The sequence below is a fragment of the Rhynchophorus ferrugineus genome, unplaced genomic scaffold (genome assembly GCF_030347505.1).
Source record: "Rhynchophorus ferrugineus isolate W39M unplaced genomic scaffold, kcgeb_rfMv2 rfM1, whole genome shotgun sequence".
Taxonomy (NCBI): Eukaryota; Metazoa; Arthropoda; class Insecta; order Coleoptera; family Curculionidae; genus Rhynchophorus; species Rhynchophorus ferrugineus.
Window position 1 is genome coordinate 21,083,065 of NW_027472580.1, and position 17,996 is coordinate 21,101,060.

General features: G+C 30.1%; 1 protein-coding gene across 3 annotated transcripts in view; it reads left to right on the forward strand.

Annotated features, from left to right (window-relative positions):
* Positions 1-17,996, forward strand: part of LOC143206226 (cytochrome b5 reductase 4) — a 227,083-nt gene that overhangs the window by 2,928 nt on the left and 206,159 nt on the right. The window contains exons 1-2 of one of the 3 annotated variants that reach the window (XM_076419035.1): positions 6,275-6,644; positions 16,003-16,812. The exons of 1 other annotated variant lie outside the window; for it this stretch is intronic. In XM_076419035.1, coding sequence (XP_076275150.1) covers positions 6,404-6,644; positions 16,003-16,812 — 1,051 coding nt within the window. In that variant the 5' untranslated portion in view covers positions 6,275-6,403. Of the gene's footprint in view, positions 1-6,274; positions 6,645-16,002; positions 16,813-17,996 lie in introns of those variants that run through there. One more of the 3 variants, XM_076419037.1, reaches the window with a different exon arrangement.

Below are 17,996 nucleotides of genomic sequence, written 5' to 3' on the forward strand. Positions count from 1 at the left end.
AATTAAAGATGTTAGTTTACTATGTAATATAAGATATAGTTTTTGGAGGATACTGATAATATGTTCGGTATATTGTTATCGTTATGTGCTACTACTATTAATGTATAAAATATATTAGTCATTTTAATATGTATTATAGTATATAATCGGTTGTTCAGTAAGTTTTATGTTCGATAAGAGATGGCGCTATTAGTTTCGTTGCGCTATCGTTGTTGTAGGAGGTATCTGCTGTGGACATATAGTCCGTTCAATAAAACAGTGAACCACGTCATCCGAATTGATGACGTCAAAACGTCGCAATGTTGTCTCTGAGTTGTTGTCTCGCAAAAAACTCTGAGTTTTATTTCATTTTTGCTTTGATATACAATAAAATTTTAATCTAAATAAAATAATGAAACAAAATACTCTTATCAAATATAATTTATTTTTGCATTATAGTACATCTAATGCGAATATTATCGAAGGACTGAAAACTACAATTAATTATAAAGTTATAATAGTTTGAAGGTTAGAGTTGTTTAATATATTTCCATTGAACTTATGTCCACACCACCTATGAGTTAGAGTTCTAGGCGCGTTTTTTATGTAGTTGTATCTCCTGTAGGTCTAATCCATTTAATAAACAATTGTATATCCAAGTAATATATTTTACTTTCATTAAAGAACATTTTTACTGTTTACGCTTGGGTATTGTTTCCTTCGGTACAGTGTTTCCTTGTAAAGTCAATTTGATATCACAGTATTACTCTTTAATCTTTCACACTCTACAATAAGATTTCCTACAGTATATTACTGCAAATTAATTATATACTCACCTTTAGTTGTTTCTATTCTCATCACCCTGTCTTGGAAATTGTCACCATTGAATCATAATCCCATATTCAGAAAGTTTCATTCAAGTGAAATTCAATAAATCTGATAATTTCCAATCTATCCAACATTTGTTCACAATTCCGTTATTTGTCAATTGTTGCTTCAATCTGTCTGATCAAGTTCATTCAAAATAAAGGGCTTATAAACGATTCCTCTTTCCAGCATGAATAACAATATATCAGCAATGAATTATTAATAAATGTTATGACTAATAAAACCTATTCAGTTGTTAATCCAATGTTTACCTTTTACCATCAACTTTTCTTGTCTTAACACTATTTTTATTATCATCTTGCTATGATTGACCGTCGAGTGTATTGGCCCCATTCTGAAATATTCATCTAAATTCATCTAAATACACAAATTGAAATAATAAGTCTCCCTTGATTTTATTATATCCTTTTAAAAGCAATATCTGGAAGTTCCATTAGACCTCTCCGTGGGTCTTTACACCTTTAAAATCCTTTATTACCTAATAGTGTATGAAGATATTTTCTACACCCCTCAAAGAGTTGCATATCTCTAAGCTTTCTATGGATACTTTTCAGGCCAACAGTTTCTTCTGAAATAATTGTGTTAAATTACCTTTATATTAAGTAAACTACTCACTGTTTTTATACACTTCATATATTTGATCTGTGATAGAGATAACATCAAACTGATCTTGATTCATGATCTACTTTATGTGAGGACGGTTCCTTTTAGCGATTTCAAGGTTATTTTTTATTTCTTGAGATATTTCAGTGACCGTTCCCAAACTAATATTCAGTGCAGTTGCAACACGCTAAACATATTTTCAATAAAAACCGCAGCAGTTTATTTATTTTAGGCATATTTAACAACCTCTTTAACGATTTTACTGGCAAGACCCACATTATCTCGTTTCTGCTCGAAGTGATTGATAATAATCTATTTTGTCTGGTTTCGGCATTTTCAATCAGAGTAATAATAAGCAGCGATTGGAAATCAATCAAAACAAGCAAAGCGCTAAAATCACGTTTGACGGTTTAACCTGTAGTTATTACTAATATATTGAAGAATTTTGCAGTCATTTGACAACCTAACGATTTCTGCAGGCTCATTTGTTTACGTGTTCAAATGTATCAGACAGCATTGTTTCTATTTTTAATTAGAATGCAATGAGAAGGAAAATATTGTCTGATTTTAAGACTAATTTACAAATTGCGAGAGGCAATACATTAAACATATTGATAACGTATGTTCACAGCAACTTTGGATAGACTATACTTATATTTCTTAGAATTGCGTATTGATATTTAATTCATTTACTACTGTTTACATTGCAGTATATGATTGAAGGATGGATAATAAGCAATAAGGTTAAGATTAGACAGAATAGAGAGAAATAGAGAGAAAGGGAGAGAGAGGACCTAATATTTCCGTTGAAACTTAATTTTACATTTATTGTTACAATTTTCACCTCCTATATTATAAAGGATGTAATATGAAGAACCTTTTATAAACATCTTTCATTTTAAATTATTTTTGAAAAGAAAAAAGAGAAAATAAAACAATATGTAATTATTTATCAATATATAAAGGCTACAATAATAAACCAGTAGTTTTTTAAAATTATTCGTATACTTGAAGAGTATAATATATACTCTGGAACTCATAAATTAACCTAAAATCTCACTTGAAACTAGAGTTCAAATTTAATTTAACTTACTGTCTGTTAAGCTTATATATTATATCTAAGTTATTTAACCTTTTATAAACATATTTAATTTTAAAAGGAAAAAGAGAAAATGAAACATGTAAGGTAGCAGTTATAATTTATTTATCAATATACAAAAACGCCAGCATCCATTTATCTTTAAAATTACTCAATAATATATCTTCTATTGCACTAAAAAATATCTTCATTGTTCCCTCATCGAATATTTTCGATAGGCACAAACATCATGGAAACACCTTCTCAATTCATTCAATAAAAGCAATGAATGTGATTCAAATCGATATGCGTTAAGCCTGTGTATAGAATATAGATATATAAATTCATTGCTATATTCTTTTAACATTTCATGTTGTCCTTTTTTTATTACGATTATTACATGTACTTTAACACTCGTAGCGTCACTTTTAAGTTTTGTAACTGTGGAATCCATTTGGTGGGTTTCTGAATTCAATTCAATTGGTTTGCTTTCTGCTGAGAATCTTTCATTCTTTGATACACTCTTATGAAATCCTGATCGATTACTTCAACGTTGGTAGAAGTAATAATTTTACCAAAATAGGAGCCCCCCAACCTTAAAAATCTTCAAAAGAGCCAAACTTCAATGTTTCTTGTTCAATTTTAATGCTATGGATGGACTATACAATCAGCGAGTGAGTAATAATCTGTGATTCTGATGAGATATACTCATATAAAGGACATCGAGGTATATTTATCTGTACTTTTACTTTCCCATGATCAACTATACCTAAAATATAAAGAATTCGGTATAGAATTGGATGTAATTTGCAAACTTAAAATTGAATGGATACGCACCTGATTAGAATTTCCTCATATGTCTGTTTAGATTAAGAGTGTTATAATAGCTCTATTGACAAAATTCGCAAATCGATGATTTATCCATTACTGTCTACCATTTGTAATCAAAATATGAACAGTGCAAGAACAAATAATCTATAAACATTTTTAACCTTACAAAACGCAACTCTTACCAACGCCAGGGTCAAATCCAAAATGGCTGCTGTGGTACGTTGGATTCAACCTCCGGAATACTTGTAAATGGCCACGTCGCATAATCAGGCGGAAACTACCGAAATTTATCGAATACGGTAGGGATTCTCCAGAACTGGACACTACTTACATTTATTGGCACTTTCTTAAGTGTGAGTGGTAGATTAATGTAGAAACTCATGGTAGTCGGCGTTTCGCATTTATTATATATTGTATCTTCAAGGAACTCTTACTCACGTTATTTCTGTTTAATTAAAGTATCCAGGATATATATTCTGTTCAATAAAACAGTCAATGCATGTCATTAAAATTTATGACGTCAGCATGTCACAATGTTACCACATCTCAATTTGACTTTTGAGTTATCAATTTTTTATTTTAGCGTTGGGAACAGGCGACTGAAAACAGTCGAAAAAGTCGATAGTCGCAAAATAGTCGAAACAGTCGGTAGTCAAAAAACTATCGACTGAAAATAGTAATTACTATTTTCAGTCAAATGCACGGTTCGACTGTTTTTATCAATTCGTGATGTCAGACGAAAAGGTATGAACCCTTTCCTGTCTAAATTATGCGAAGGACGGAGATAATTACTTGGAGCAGTTAATTTTATATGTGCTTATATTTTTCAACAGTAGTATAAGCGAGACGGAGATGTACATATTCCTTCACGTACTAACTTTAAAATAGAAAAGGAGAAAAATAATTACTGAATACTATTAACTTGCAATTAATAATTTCATTTTAAACCAAGTAGAAATACTTTTATATTTGGATGTTTTATGAATCTGTAAAAAGGAATGGAATTTTACTAACTAAATAATTTCTTTCTAAATGGAATAATACCTTACAAATGTTTTATCGTATTTTAACATGTTAATTGCTATTTTAAATAATAATAAAATAAATAGTAATAATAAATAATAATTAAATAATATACTATAATAAATATAGCCAACACAATAGAACTTAACAAATCCTAAAAACTAAAAAAGTACAATAACCATAAATACTAAATAAAAATTAAACATATACCTAATCATAGAAAGAAACTAATTCGTGACATAATTAAAAATGATCGCACAATAACCACTAGAGCTTTTTTATATAAAGCAAATGCTTTATTATTGCCATAGAAATAGTCAAAAGCATTTTACTATTTTTAATTCACAATTTTAATCTTTTTACCCTATTACGTTAACAATCTTGAAAAATATCGTTCCAAAATGAGGCTTTATTAATATACAATGTATTATTATTTACAAGCAAACTACCAAAAAAATCATAAAATTATATATATTACATATAAATCTGTGTAAGCATAAAATGGGTACATTGGTCAAGGTCGCGGCTAGGACGATAGAGCCACAACGTTAAAAATCAGTCGAATGAAACTAGTCGAACCAGAAATAGTAACTAAAAGTACTCGACCGAAGAAGTTGATAGTAAATAGCAATAAAATCAATCGGACCGAAAATAGCGACTGAAACAGTCGGTAGTAAAAAGTAGTCAATTACTAAACAGCCCATAGTCGATTTCAGTCGATAGTTCCCAACACTAGTTTATTTTAATACCGTCATAACAAAATATTGAGTGTATTGATGAAATAGAAGATCAATTCTCGAGCAACATAGCAACAATAAATGATCCTATCTTCAACTTTTGGCTAACTTTTTCTTTCATTTGATGGCCCATGTAAATATCATTTTTAACCAACTCCTGCAAAGAAAAATCGAACCTACTAGAATAAGAGATGCTAAGTTCGAAATAATATTGATAACATTATTAGTGAAGCATCAGATATGATAGTCACGAGGGTCAACCGTCCAGACAACAGTAAATTTGATCACCGAATTTCTGCTTTAGAGGTGTGTGATGTTATAATAAATTGTGCAAAAGATCGATTTCATTTTAAAGAGCATCTTGTAGTTTTATCACTTTTCTTTTGGGGATACCTTGGAGAGTATTGCGGTAAATTTCCTGAATATAAACTCTTCCGTATGTTCCTTTTATCCTACACTTGATGAAAAACGATTACGAACTGAACTGTCAGTTATTTATTCAAGAAGTTATTGCAGAACACTAAATGGCGCACTACCTCTTCTAAAATTTTTAATAGCAAACAATCTAAGAGACTAGACAATTATTAGAAATCGTAGTAACAACTCCCATGACAACACCAGAGGCCGAAAGGTGTTTCTCAATACTAAAGCGCATCAAAACCTTTCTCAGAAATTCAATAGTTTAACAGCTCATTCCATGCTGTCTATTGAAAAATACTTTATCTCCGAAATAGACAATTTTAATGACAAAGTGATTACCAAATTTGCGAACATTAATTTATAAGAAATAGGTTTTTTTGCAAGAATTGCAGAACACCTTAAATTTTTATCAGGAGCCGCCACTGTTGGTCATTAGTGCTTTAGCGTTTTAATTTAAAGTAACTACACATTTACTTGATTTACACCATTGTGAAATTGTCTTTTAATATCGGTCAACAATTATATTACACTATTTTCTTTAATGTATCGTTAAGAACAAGGGTTATCAATAAAAATAGATCATTGTAAAGAATGGACGACAATTATCAAAAATATATCGCGGTGGGGTATATACCAGTGATTAACGTTGCGTAATAGGTTTCAGATGTTATCTTATTTTGTAAAACATAATCCAATTCTCATCGGTGTTTTCTGACGGTTAACAATTAAACGATTGCTGATACTACAGGGACTTATCTCAACACTATTTAAAAGATCCCGTTTCGTATTTTCTGTCGCTGTTATTTCGAAGCAGTTGTTTAAATTGTCACGCAATCAAAACGCGATGTGGAAAATAGTGCTGTCTCTTTTGTGTGTGTGCTACCATGTGCAGTCGGCCAGGTATTTGGGGTTATTTCCCGTAGCCACTGGCAGTCATTACATTTTGGACTTCAAGCTGATGAAGGCTCTAGCCGATGCCGGTCACGATGTCACTTTCGTTTCGCCAAGGAAACAAGAGAAGCCTTTGAAAACCAAAGGCAACTTTACGGATATTGAACTAGAGGGGTTTGCCGAGGCGATTCAAAGTATGTTTATGTTTCATTTCGACCACCCTTTCTGAAATTATATATTAGGATTGTTTGTCGTCCCTCTTTTGTCTGATGTCTTGATGAAAATCCTTTATTATTTAAATTAGGGGTGTCGGCCACCGAAAAAATATCGATATATCGATATAAATAATTATCGACGTTTAGTTATAATAAAAATATCGATGTTTTACAAAAATATATCGATATTATTAAGAAAAAAATAAAAAAGTTGAAATGTTGACCCAAAAAAATATTGATATTTTCTAAATGTCTAAGAAAAAGGTAGCGATATGACCCTTTAAATTAAGTACTATTTTTCAAGGTTGATTAAGAATTACACATAATTTCTTTTGAAAAAATATCTGCTAAAACAAATATCGAAATATCGATATATCGGCCAAAAATATCGATATTGTTTGAAAAAATAATCGAGATATCGATATGTTGAAGCAAAGAGTTAGTTGTTAGTTAGTTAATTGTTAGTTAAATAATAAATAATATAAGTATATTAACACTAAGCAATAAAATACGGAGATTATACAATAACTTTTAATTCTTTTCAATAACTATCTGAAAAATACCCGTAGAAGTGTGTCGAGAAGAGAATACCCTTATTTCCTTACTGAGTCGAGTAACACCATCTGATTATCTCGGCCTTCAAAATAAACTAATAATTAAGGCAAATGAAATAATATGAGTAAGAAACTCCTATAGCTCTCGCAAATATATCGAATCGCCTGCAATAGTCTAATTGATTAGTTTTCAGTAAGTTTCAGTTAGGCTCAGAATATACCGATGTTGTGTATTTTATTTCAATCCCCGTTACATTTGAGGTTAACTAATTTTGCCCGCCGATTGTTTAAAAATAACTCTTGATCAGGAAATTTGAACTACGACCTTAGCATTTTTTGATTTCATAATTGGTTTGTTATTTACTATTTATGCATATTAAGTCCGGAAAATTTTGATATTTGCATTCTTAATAATTAGTAATGGGTACTACCGTTAGCTAAATTAACTTTTAAAGGACAAGAAAGGTCATAATTTGATATTTTTTTATTATTCGGAGATGGGGGTGTCGGCCGCCAAGAAAAATATCGATATTAAAAAAAATCTATATATCGATTTCGAATATTTTACAATACATCGAATATATTACAAAAATATAACATTTGAAATAAATCTTTCAAATTAAGCACCAAAATGTACTAAAACTTTAAAATTAAGTATCAATTTAACATATTAATTAAAAATGATTAAAAGGTTTTTTTATAATGTTTAAGAAATATCTTTAACATTTTTGAAATAATATCGGCCATCAATATCGATATTTTTCGAAAAAAAAAACAGTTTAGGTTCTGTTGCAGTCTATGGCAGCTTGACCAGTTTGGCTTGTTTCTGCAGTAGATTTTTTCTCTTATATTACTGATGCCACGTATTGAATGAACTTCTGCATTTGCTCCAACAGTAAGGAGATAATATCTCCTTGCCGAACACCGACTCGGACTTTGGAACGAATTTATGGAACCATCGTAAGACGTAAGACTCAAGTTTAAAATAGAACAGCAGTGAACATTATGAAAACTTAAATTTACGGCAATTATATTTATCAAGTTAATGATTCGAATAGCGATTGATAAAATGTTGAAAGAACAGGAGGTTACGTTTCTATATATTTTATTACGTTAATTGATAAACGCCTGAAAACTCTGAAACTTACGTATATAAATAGAACTAACAATAATTAAGATATGACTTCAGGAAAATCACTTAACTGGAAATTCTACTCTCTTCTAAAATGTAATAATACATTTAAAATATTTGCTATTGACTATTCAAAACTTAGGTCAGTAAAGTAAATAATCAAAATAACTGATACAAAGTCCAAACAATGAAATCTCATATAGTCACATATCTTATTACATTAATCGTTAAACACCTGAATATTTATCTTTCATTTCAAATCCTTTTTTCATTACTTCATTTATGTTTTCATATAGTCCTTATCTTTTTATCATATTTCTGACCTAAAATATTACAAAAATAATAAATACACTAGGCTGATTAAAATAATATTTTTTTACCCAAATCTTTAAATAAAAATCTGTTATTAAGCAAGAACTATTTTTCGTAGTTGTTTTCCGTTCACCAGACAAATTAAAAACAAATTTCGAAATTCTAACTATCAGTCATAAAGGGAGCAGACGATTATTATTATTCTGGCATTTTGGTAATCTATGTTGGAATGAAATTTTCGTATATGCCACATGTTTCTTTCACAGCTGTATATAACTTCCGATAAAGCGGACACCTTACTTTGTTCTCTCTACGAAAAAAGTAAAATAAAATTTTACGTGATCATACTATCCCTAATTATTTAAAGTTTAAAAAATTTACTTCAATGATAAACTATGTCTCTGGAACCATATCAATTAATAACAGTTCCTAAGCAAGGACCTTTTTTTTTCTTCACTATATATCTAATTAAATCAACATTGGTAATTTGAAAAGTATAAATATGTTGTAAGCAAATAAAACAGATGATTCTTGTTATTTTAGAATTTTGTTAATCTATGTTGGGATGAAATTTTCACATATATCGGATTTTTCTTTCACAGCAGTATATACCTTCCGAAAAAAAGGGCACATTAATTTGTTTTCTCATTGTAATATCAATCTCTTATTTAAATGTAAAATCCAAACTTGTCATAACTCTTTAATAATTTCAACAATACGGGAATAACCGAAACTAACACAAGACACTGTTTAAAATTATATAACTTCGTGTAATAATGTTTTAATCACTCACTTTCTGTTTTAATATCGTCTCAAATGTAACAAACAAACATTCACTTAATTTTAACGATGACTATCCTTTAATTTATTATATAACTTAAAAAAAACCTTTATCCCCAGCGAGATTTGATCTTAGTACGTTATTGTCGACGAGCTAAACTCTTAGCCCGCACGGAGACCCACTTGTGTTACGGATCTGACGGCCAGGTTGCTTTGTTTTATTGGAATATATTTATTTGTAGGGCATATTACACAAAAATAGTAGGTCTAAAAATTCTTCCTCCATATAAGTTTTAATCGTGCCAAATTCTCTCGCCTTCAGGTGCCTCTGTTTTATTTGGAATTGGAGGCAAAATTTTCGCTAAGCCGATTAACATATAGATGAAGTTAATTTTATTTACAGGACACATGTCTGAAAACATAATGAAACATATGATAAGTTAGTTGTACTAGTCTTATGGCTTAATCTTTACAATTTTTTTTTCATATAAAAATGTACAATGAGCTTAATTTTTCTGTTTTCAAGTTCTTAGTGTATTTTATTCAACCGTTCTAGATATACAAGAAAACTTTGTTTAACTATATGTTTTTTATATATTTTAAAGTCTGCTTTTACCAATGAGGGTTTATCTGGACTGGACCTCCTGGACTAGACATTCGGTCTAATCCAGCCTGGTTACTGGTGTGACTGGGATCATTTTCCTTGTCGGATTTTGCATTCTTATCTAGGACAATTATAAGTGTTAAACAATCACAGACATAAATTTACGACTATGCCCTAGCAGCATTTGAACCCGCGACTATCGTAACAGTAGGTGGACCGTCCTGAACTGAGTGTTTTGTTTTGATGTCGACTCAGTGGCCTCTTTACGTGTTTACGTTTAGGATTCTCGAAAAAAAAAGTATACTTTTTATCTCTATCAAAATTTTCCATTCAAACGCAACGTGTTGTAAGTGCTGTTCATGTGGAACTCACCTTTCATTGCCTTGAATGTTTATCTTTTGATGCAAACTACTAATTAAGCTGCTATGTTTTATTGCTTTTAAGTTGTACACTAATTTGTTACTAAATATTATGATTTCATTACAATTTTAGTGGTACTATTATAAAATAAAGTATTTCAGAATTTTGTTCATATTTCCTTAAATAATTTTATTTAAACTGGCTATATGTTGGTGTATTATCGGAAAATTACTTTTTTCGCTAAAGAAAACACGTTATTTTAAAACAAATAGTTAACATTTATTTATTTAAAGTATTGCCCATTTGAGTTTATACATTTTGTCCATCTCTCAACCATTTTATAGATGTCATTCTAAAGGAACAGTTTCTCCTTCGATCTAATCCAGTTATCGAGCCATTTTTTAATTTTTTTGAAATCGGCTGAATCGGAAGTGCTGACCTGCAAGTGCGAACCTCGTCGGTACGAAGAGATGGTAGTCGGATGGAGCCATGTCTGTAGATTATGGTGGGTGCAACGACACTTCCTATTCCAGTGATCTCAATGTTTCTTTGACTTATTTTTCTGTGTGAGGCGACCCGCTGTCTTGCTGCATAATCACCTTATCAATGGATAGTTACAATTGATCATTTGTTGTTGGTTGTTGATTTGTCTTGAATGTTAAATACACCACATTTGAATTGTCGAGACCACACTTGACATGTAAAGAGAATAAAATGACATATGCATCAAATCTTAACATTGCATACTTCCTATGGTGGGTGGAATCTCTTACAAATATCGGAAATTAATTACTGACACACCTCTTTTATTTCGACGATAGTCAGCCTTAGTCTTAATTTTTAATTTTTTACAAAAAAGTTTATGTACTATATATTATTGATCAAACTAAATAAAAGTTAATACAGACATTTCTTATTTCTTAACATTTCGTAGTGGTATAAGTAACGTGGGACAACTAGGCGAAGCGTCTCTATTTATCTTTAATTGACTTCTTAAGTGTGATTGACATCATTGAGTATTGTTTTGGCAAGTCAGGAGATTGATGCGAACTAAAATGAAATTGTCATTCAAGCGATACTATATGATTATCATATGATTTCTCGAAAATTTATAAATATATCCAATGTATCCCACATACTTGTAACCATGAGTTGTGAAATTTGTTTAGATTAAAACAGACTTATAATTCAAGGGTGCTATTATGAATCTGTTCGAAATAGTTTAGTAATTTAAACAATTGAAGATCTTTTAAAAGTAAAAACATCATATTTTTTATTTTTTATCTCTATTAAAATTTTCCATTCAAACGTAACATGTTGTAAGTGCTGTTCATGTGGAACTCACCTTTCAATGTCTTGAATTTTTATCATTTGATGCAAACTACTAGTGAAGCTGCTAGGTCTTATTGCTTTTAAGTTGCACACTAATTTGTTATTAAATATTATAATTTCATTAAAATTTTAGTGGTACTATTATAAAATAAAATATTTTAGAATTTTTCTCATATTTCTTCATATATTTACATATTATTTGTGCTATTGAATTTTAAATAATTGTATTGAAACTGGCTGTATGTTGGTGTATTATCGGAAAATTACTTTTTTTCGCTAAAGAAAACACGTTATTTTAAAACGAATAGTTAATATTTATTTATTTAAGGTATTGTCCATTTGAGTTTATATATTTTGTCCATCTTTCAACCATTTTATAGATGTCATTCCAAAGAAACAGTTTCTCTTTTGATCTAATCCAGTTATCGAGCCATTTTTTAATTTATTCGAAATCGGCGAAGTGTTGACCTGCAAGTGCGAACATCGTCGGTACGAAGAGATGGTGGGCGCAACAACACTTCCTATTCCAGTTATTTCAGTGCTTCTTTTAAAGTTAAAACAGTTAAAATTGATCATTTGTTGTTGGTAGCGATCAGTATTAACTGTTTATCAATTTTTCGATTTTCTAATTGCCCGTCATGACTTTCTTAACTTGATTATCTTGACATCTTCCCATCTTTTGGATTCTTTCCATTTCTTGTAATCGTTCACAAATTGCATTGGGTCTTTATCCAAACTTCTGCAACTCCGCATCTTCTAACGTTTTCGGCCTACCAGGATATTATTTGTCTTGAATGTTAAAAGTCACCACATTTAAATTGTCGTGGTCTCACATGCGAAGGAAGTGTGGTCTCTTCCTTCGCATGTGAAGAGAATAAAATGACATATGCATCAAATCTTAACATTGCATACTTCTTATGGTGGCTGAAATCTGTTACAAATATCGGAAATTAATTACCGACACAACTGTTTTATTTCGACGCAATTTCACAGCAACACAATTTTCACAACAGCCTTCAGCCAAACTAAACCATAGTCAAAACATACATTTCTTATTTCTTAACATTTCGTAGTGGTACAAGTAACGTGGGACAACTCGGCGAAGCGTTATTTTTTATCTTTAAATGACTTCTTAAATGTGATTGACAGCATTGAAAATTGTTTTGGCAAGTCAGGAGATTGATGCGAACTAAAATTAAATGGTAATTCAAGCGATACCATGTGATTATCATATGATTTCCCGAAAATGTATAAGTAAATCCAATGTATCCATATTTGTAACAATGAGTTGTGAAATTTGTTCAAGATGTGTTATTAGATTAAAACAGAATTATAATTAAGAATTATAATGGCGCTATTATGAATGTGTTTGAAATAATTTAGTAATTTAACCAATAGCAGATCGTTTAAAAATAGCAAATTTATATTTACTAATTGAAGTTTATATTATATGATATGTTTATGTTATATTAATTCCGGCAACCAATTATCCAAACATTCAAATATAAACTTTATTCTAATATATTATAATTATATTATTAATATATAATTGTTTAATTAAAAGTCCAAAGAATTAAATGTCATATAATTATATAAATTACTTATAATATAATTTGTTCATAATTTATAATTTCGCCCTATGTGGTTCCATGAAAATTATGTATATAGTTATTTATGTAGTTTAATTTTTTCTATATATTTCCATTTCATTGTCATTTCTTTATCTACATTTTTAAATTAAATTGTATTCTTCTTCTACACTTTTTTACACCACTCTTCGACCTTTGAAACAGCTGTCATATTTTATTTTATTTTTTCTGTGAATAAATTTATTTATTTCAAGCTATTAGTTTATGTAATATTCCGAAATCTCAACCCATTTTTAATTTGTCTTCTATGCCTTTCGTTTCCTTGCTTTTATTTTGTCTTGTGTCCCACAGGAATAACTCACGAACAACTGAGGATTAATTCTATGAAGCTATTTTACAGTTGTTAATATTCTTTAGCACATTAATTTTAACTGTGGATTCACAAATTTATGTTTTGTTTGTTTGCTTTTTCATTTACTAATGATATATGAAATGGATTAGAAATTAATACCAAGAAAATTTACAGAAGAATCTTATTATATTTTACAATTTTCTCTAGTATATTAATGTACTATGTCTCCAGAACCATCTCAGTTACTATCAGTTTTGAAGCGAGAACTCAGCTCAGTATTTTTTCTCGGCTGTTCTGTGTTCATCAGATATCAAATTAATTAAAATTTTTATAATTCAGAATTGATTACTATTTATAATAATTTTTATTTTATAACTCTCAAAAAGCTGTCTTCGAAAATCTAAATACCTGGTAAACAAAGAGAACAGACGTTTCTTGTTATTCTCGACTTACTTTAATCTGTGTTAGGATGAAGTTTTCGCACATGGCGTGTATTTCTTTCATAGCTAAATATATGTTATATTCCGATAAAGCGGACTTGTTGGTCAATTTAAATCTCCATTATAGGCACCTGTAAGGAAAACATTTTACCGTGAAGACTGGCTCTTTGATAAGTTTTGGCACGTGACTGCCCTGACGTCACGTTTAAATGACCAATAAAATTTAAATAAAAAACAATTTATTTTCTGTAATAAATTTATTAAATAAAATTTAATGAATGAATTAAATATAATCTGTAAAACTGCAAGTTATGTATAAAATATAAATATAGTATAAAAATAAGTATATCTATGAAATATAAATATTATCATATACAAGGAACTTTGTAACAAATTAAAATTATCTCTTCTGTTTTTCCCTTTTTCATATTTGTTTAGGGCCATCAATTTAATAGAATTTATTAGAGTACTGGCTTTTTGTTTTATTATTCTGAAACCCAACTTATTTTCTGTTAGTCTTTTTCTGTTAAAATTATATTTACCTGTTTTATCCAATAGTATATAGTGTATATTATTTTTAACATTCTATCTGAAAGAATGTATAATATCTGAAAAAGTGTGCAATAAAAAGGTTTAAATTTACATTTTTATAAAGATATTTGACAATATATATTATATTATCGATGTGTCAATATTGTGAGATAAAATAAAAAAGATAGCCCAAATAATTGCTGACAGTATAATAAAACAATCTTCTGGGGCATCTCTGCAATTGTATTGAAGGTATAAAGTGAAGTTGTAATTGTTCAACTTCTAGTAATACATTCCCCGTTAGTATGGAATTAATTTATAAAGGCAAATTACATGAAAAAAATTAACTAATGAACGCTTTAAATGATTTGTCAAACATACTAGCCAAAGGATGTATATTCTTCAATCCATCCAATATATTTATTCCGATAATTACACTTGTTTTTCTTTAATGAAATGAACCCCCTCAAGGTGATTATTAAATTTTTAATTTACTTTAACAAATTTATTCTCACTTGGGCAATAATTAATTACTGAATCACTTTGTACCAAAACTCCTAGTGTATTGAACTTTGGTTAATCCTCTCTTAAAATGTTTGCATTCATATAATTGATCCAAGAATAAAAGTACACGGCCGTTTGTATAGCTTCTTGCGGAAAGGGATTACTTTCTAAAATTAAAAAATAAATATTTGATATTTTATATGATTATTAATATGAATAAACGTACCTCAACTTTCAACAAAACACGCTGCGACGATTATAAATATCTTTGATGGTTAATCCAGTCAGTTTGAGATTTTTAACATTAGCAACCACTTTTTAAAGACAGCTAATACTTCGAAGTAAAATCGCTCTGCATTTCTTTACTCTCTGTGCATCCGAGTACACAACAATTACTAGATTGAGAATTAACTCTACTGATTATACTATCGTCTTATAAATACTAATGAACTAATAACTTAATCTCGAAACGTTATAAAAATCTAAATAAACAATTAAACAGTAAAGACGATGTAAAGACGACGTGAACCAATCAGATCCCGTCGCGGCTCATAGCACAGCGATTAAAACAATTAAGTTAAAAGTAGTGACATGTAAATGATGGACGTCGCAAAACTTTTCGAAACATTTCCCCAAAACGATTGTTTGAAAAACGAGACTTTTTTGACATTTTTTAAATATTAGTTATAGTTAAATATTATTTCTAGACTAGAACATCTAACAGAAAATTTTATAGAAACATCTTAATCTATAATTTCAGAAAGGTTAACTATTATACAATATAATATCAATAATTTAGAAATTTTCAAGTCATTATTGATTGATTTGAAACAAGATTTTTTTGTAGAGGGAATGGCTGAATTTAACCTGTTCGATGTAAACAAACAAAACTTCGTAAACGTTATCAGAACATTGATGAACCTGTTCGTCGAGAGTGCCAATCTAACCATGCACCATCCAAAGATAACGCAGCTCCTTAACTCTAATGAAACATACGATGCAGTTGTAATGGAACATTTTCAGAACGACGTACTCAAAGTATTCTCTTCTGTGTTCAACTGCCCTCTTATTATATTGTCCACTGTTGGTCCGAATAGTTGGGTTAACCCCGCGATTGGTAACCCCAACGAAATCTCCTATGTTCGGCATTTCCACGCCGCAGGAAATCCAGCGGAACCAATGACTCTCGTGGAACGAACCAAGAACCTTTTCATATATATAGTGGATTATTTGATGACGTTTCATTACAGTTTACCACAACACCAGAAAATAATGGAAAGCGTTATTAAAAATCCTCCTAACATTGTCGATTTGTATTTTAACGCTTCGCTAATTCTGTTGAACTCTCACACCAGCATCTACGCTCCTCAACCTTTAGTACCGTCCATGGTGGAGATCGGTGGCTACCACATTGATCCACCGAAGAAGCTGCCTCAGGATATGCAAGACTTTCTGGATAGTGCTAATGATGGTGTCGTTTACTTCAGCATGGGATCGAATTTAAAGAGCAAAGACATGCCCGAAGACAGGAAGAAAATATTCTTAAATGTTTTGGGAAGGTTAAAACAAAAGGTTATTTGGAAGTTTGAGGAGGACTTACCTGGGAAACCATCAAATATATTGATCAAGAAATGGTTACCACAACAGGATATTCTGGGTAAGATAGTAGATATTTTATAACCATGATTTTATCCAATTTTCATTAACTATAGTATTATTACATTACTATGTTGAAAAGTAAAGTATATTCTAAGTGATTGTTATACATGGTGCATTAATTTTGACGGATTCAATGCTTTATGATGAAAGATTGGGTACATAATACTTTTAACTATCATCTACAGTTTGCTATTACTGATTTCGTGTAGTTGGTGCTAGCATTTGAATTTTCGTTAATGGGCATTTAAGGTTAAGGTAAAAGGTTAATGGTCAAAATGGGCCATAACAAAAATTATCACATAATGTTTCTGGAGTTACGATTCCATTAGTGTTCCTGATCCTAATATTTGACTGCCCAATCGCTCGAAGCAAACTAGGCAGAACATCGCTTTGTTGCAAGTTGAGAATCTCTTTCACCTAACACAATTGCTTGGGGCGCTTTACTACCACTTTAAGTATTTAAACCCATTTTATATGGTCTAACATTTGATTGATTAAGGTTTCCGTATGATAGAATATATCGAAATCACTACTTCAGAAATACCCACATTTTATTGATGGGGTTTGTAGAGGAAAAGAAGCAAAGGAGGAAAGGAACATTTTAAAATTAAGCAAGTAAAACCAATTAATGGCAACTGCAAAATTGAAGTTGTATGTAGTCCTTAAAATGAAAAAGCCAAGGCTCATCTATACAGAACGGTATAGTAAAAATGTAAAATTAATTTTAAACTCAGAGCTGATGTTTCCCTCTACAAAGATATCTGTGGGACCAAGTAATCGATTCAGTCTATAAAAATTGTTTTGCTTTGGTACTGGTCGACACTGTGGTCAAATGCCTACAAAATTCTTCAGAACATTAGTGATAATATTGGGATGTGCTGTCGGCATACATTTTGATGTCGTTTTGTTGGATAGACCACAGTGTTCATTAATTATGATCTTTCAAACTGAACAATTTTTCTAGTTTTTAATTAAATTTGTATTGATTTCCATTGATATTTTGAGTTTTTTTTTAATTGACAAAGTATGTTGTTAACTTCTAAACACAAAAATATAATGTCTGTCATGATTTATATTGTTGTTACAATCATATTGTATTATAGTGTGATTTCAATAGGCGAGACTGAAGAATTGTTTTGTCTAGTCATAGCAGTGAATGTAATGAAATCGCCTTTTCGCGGC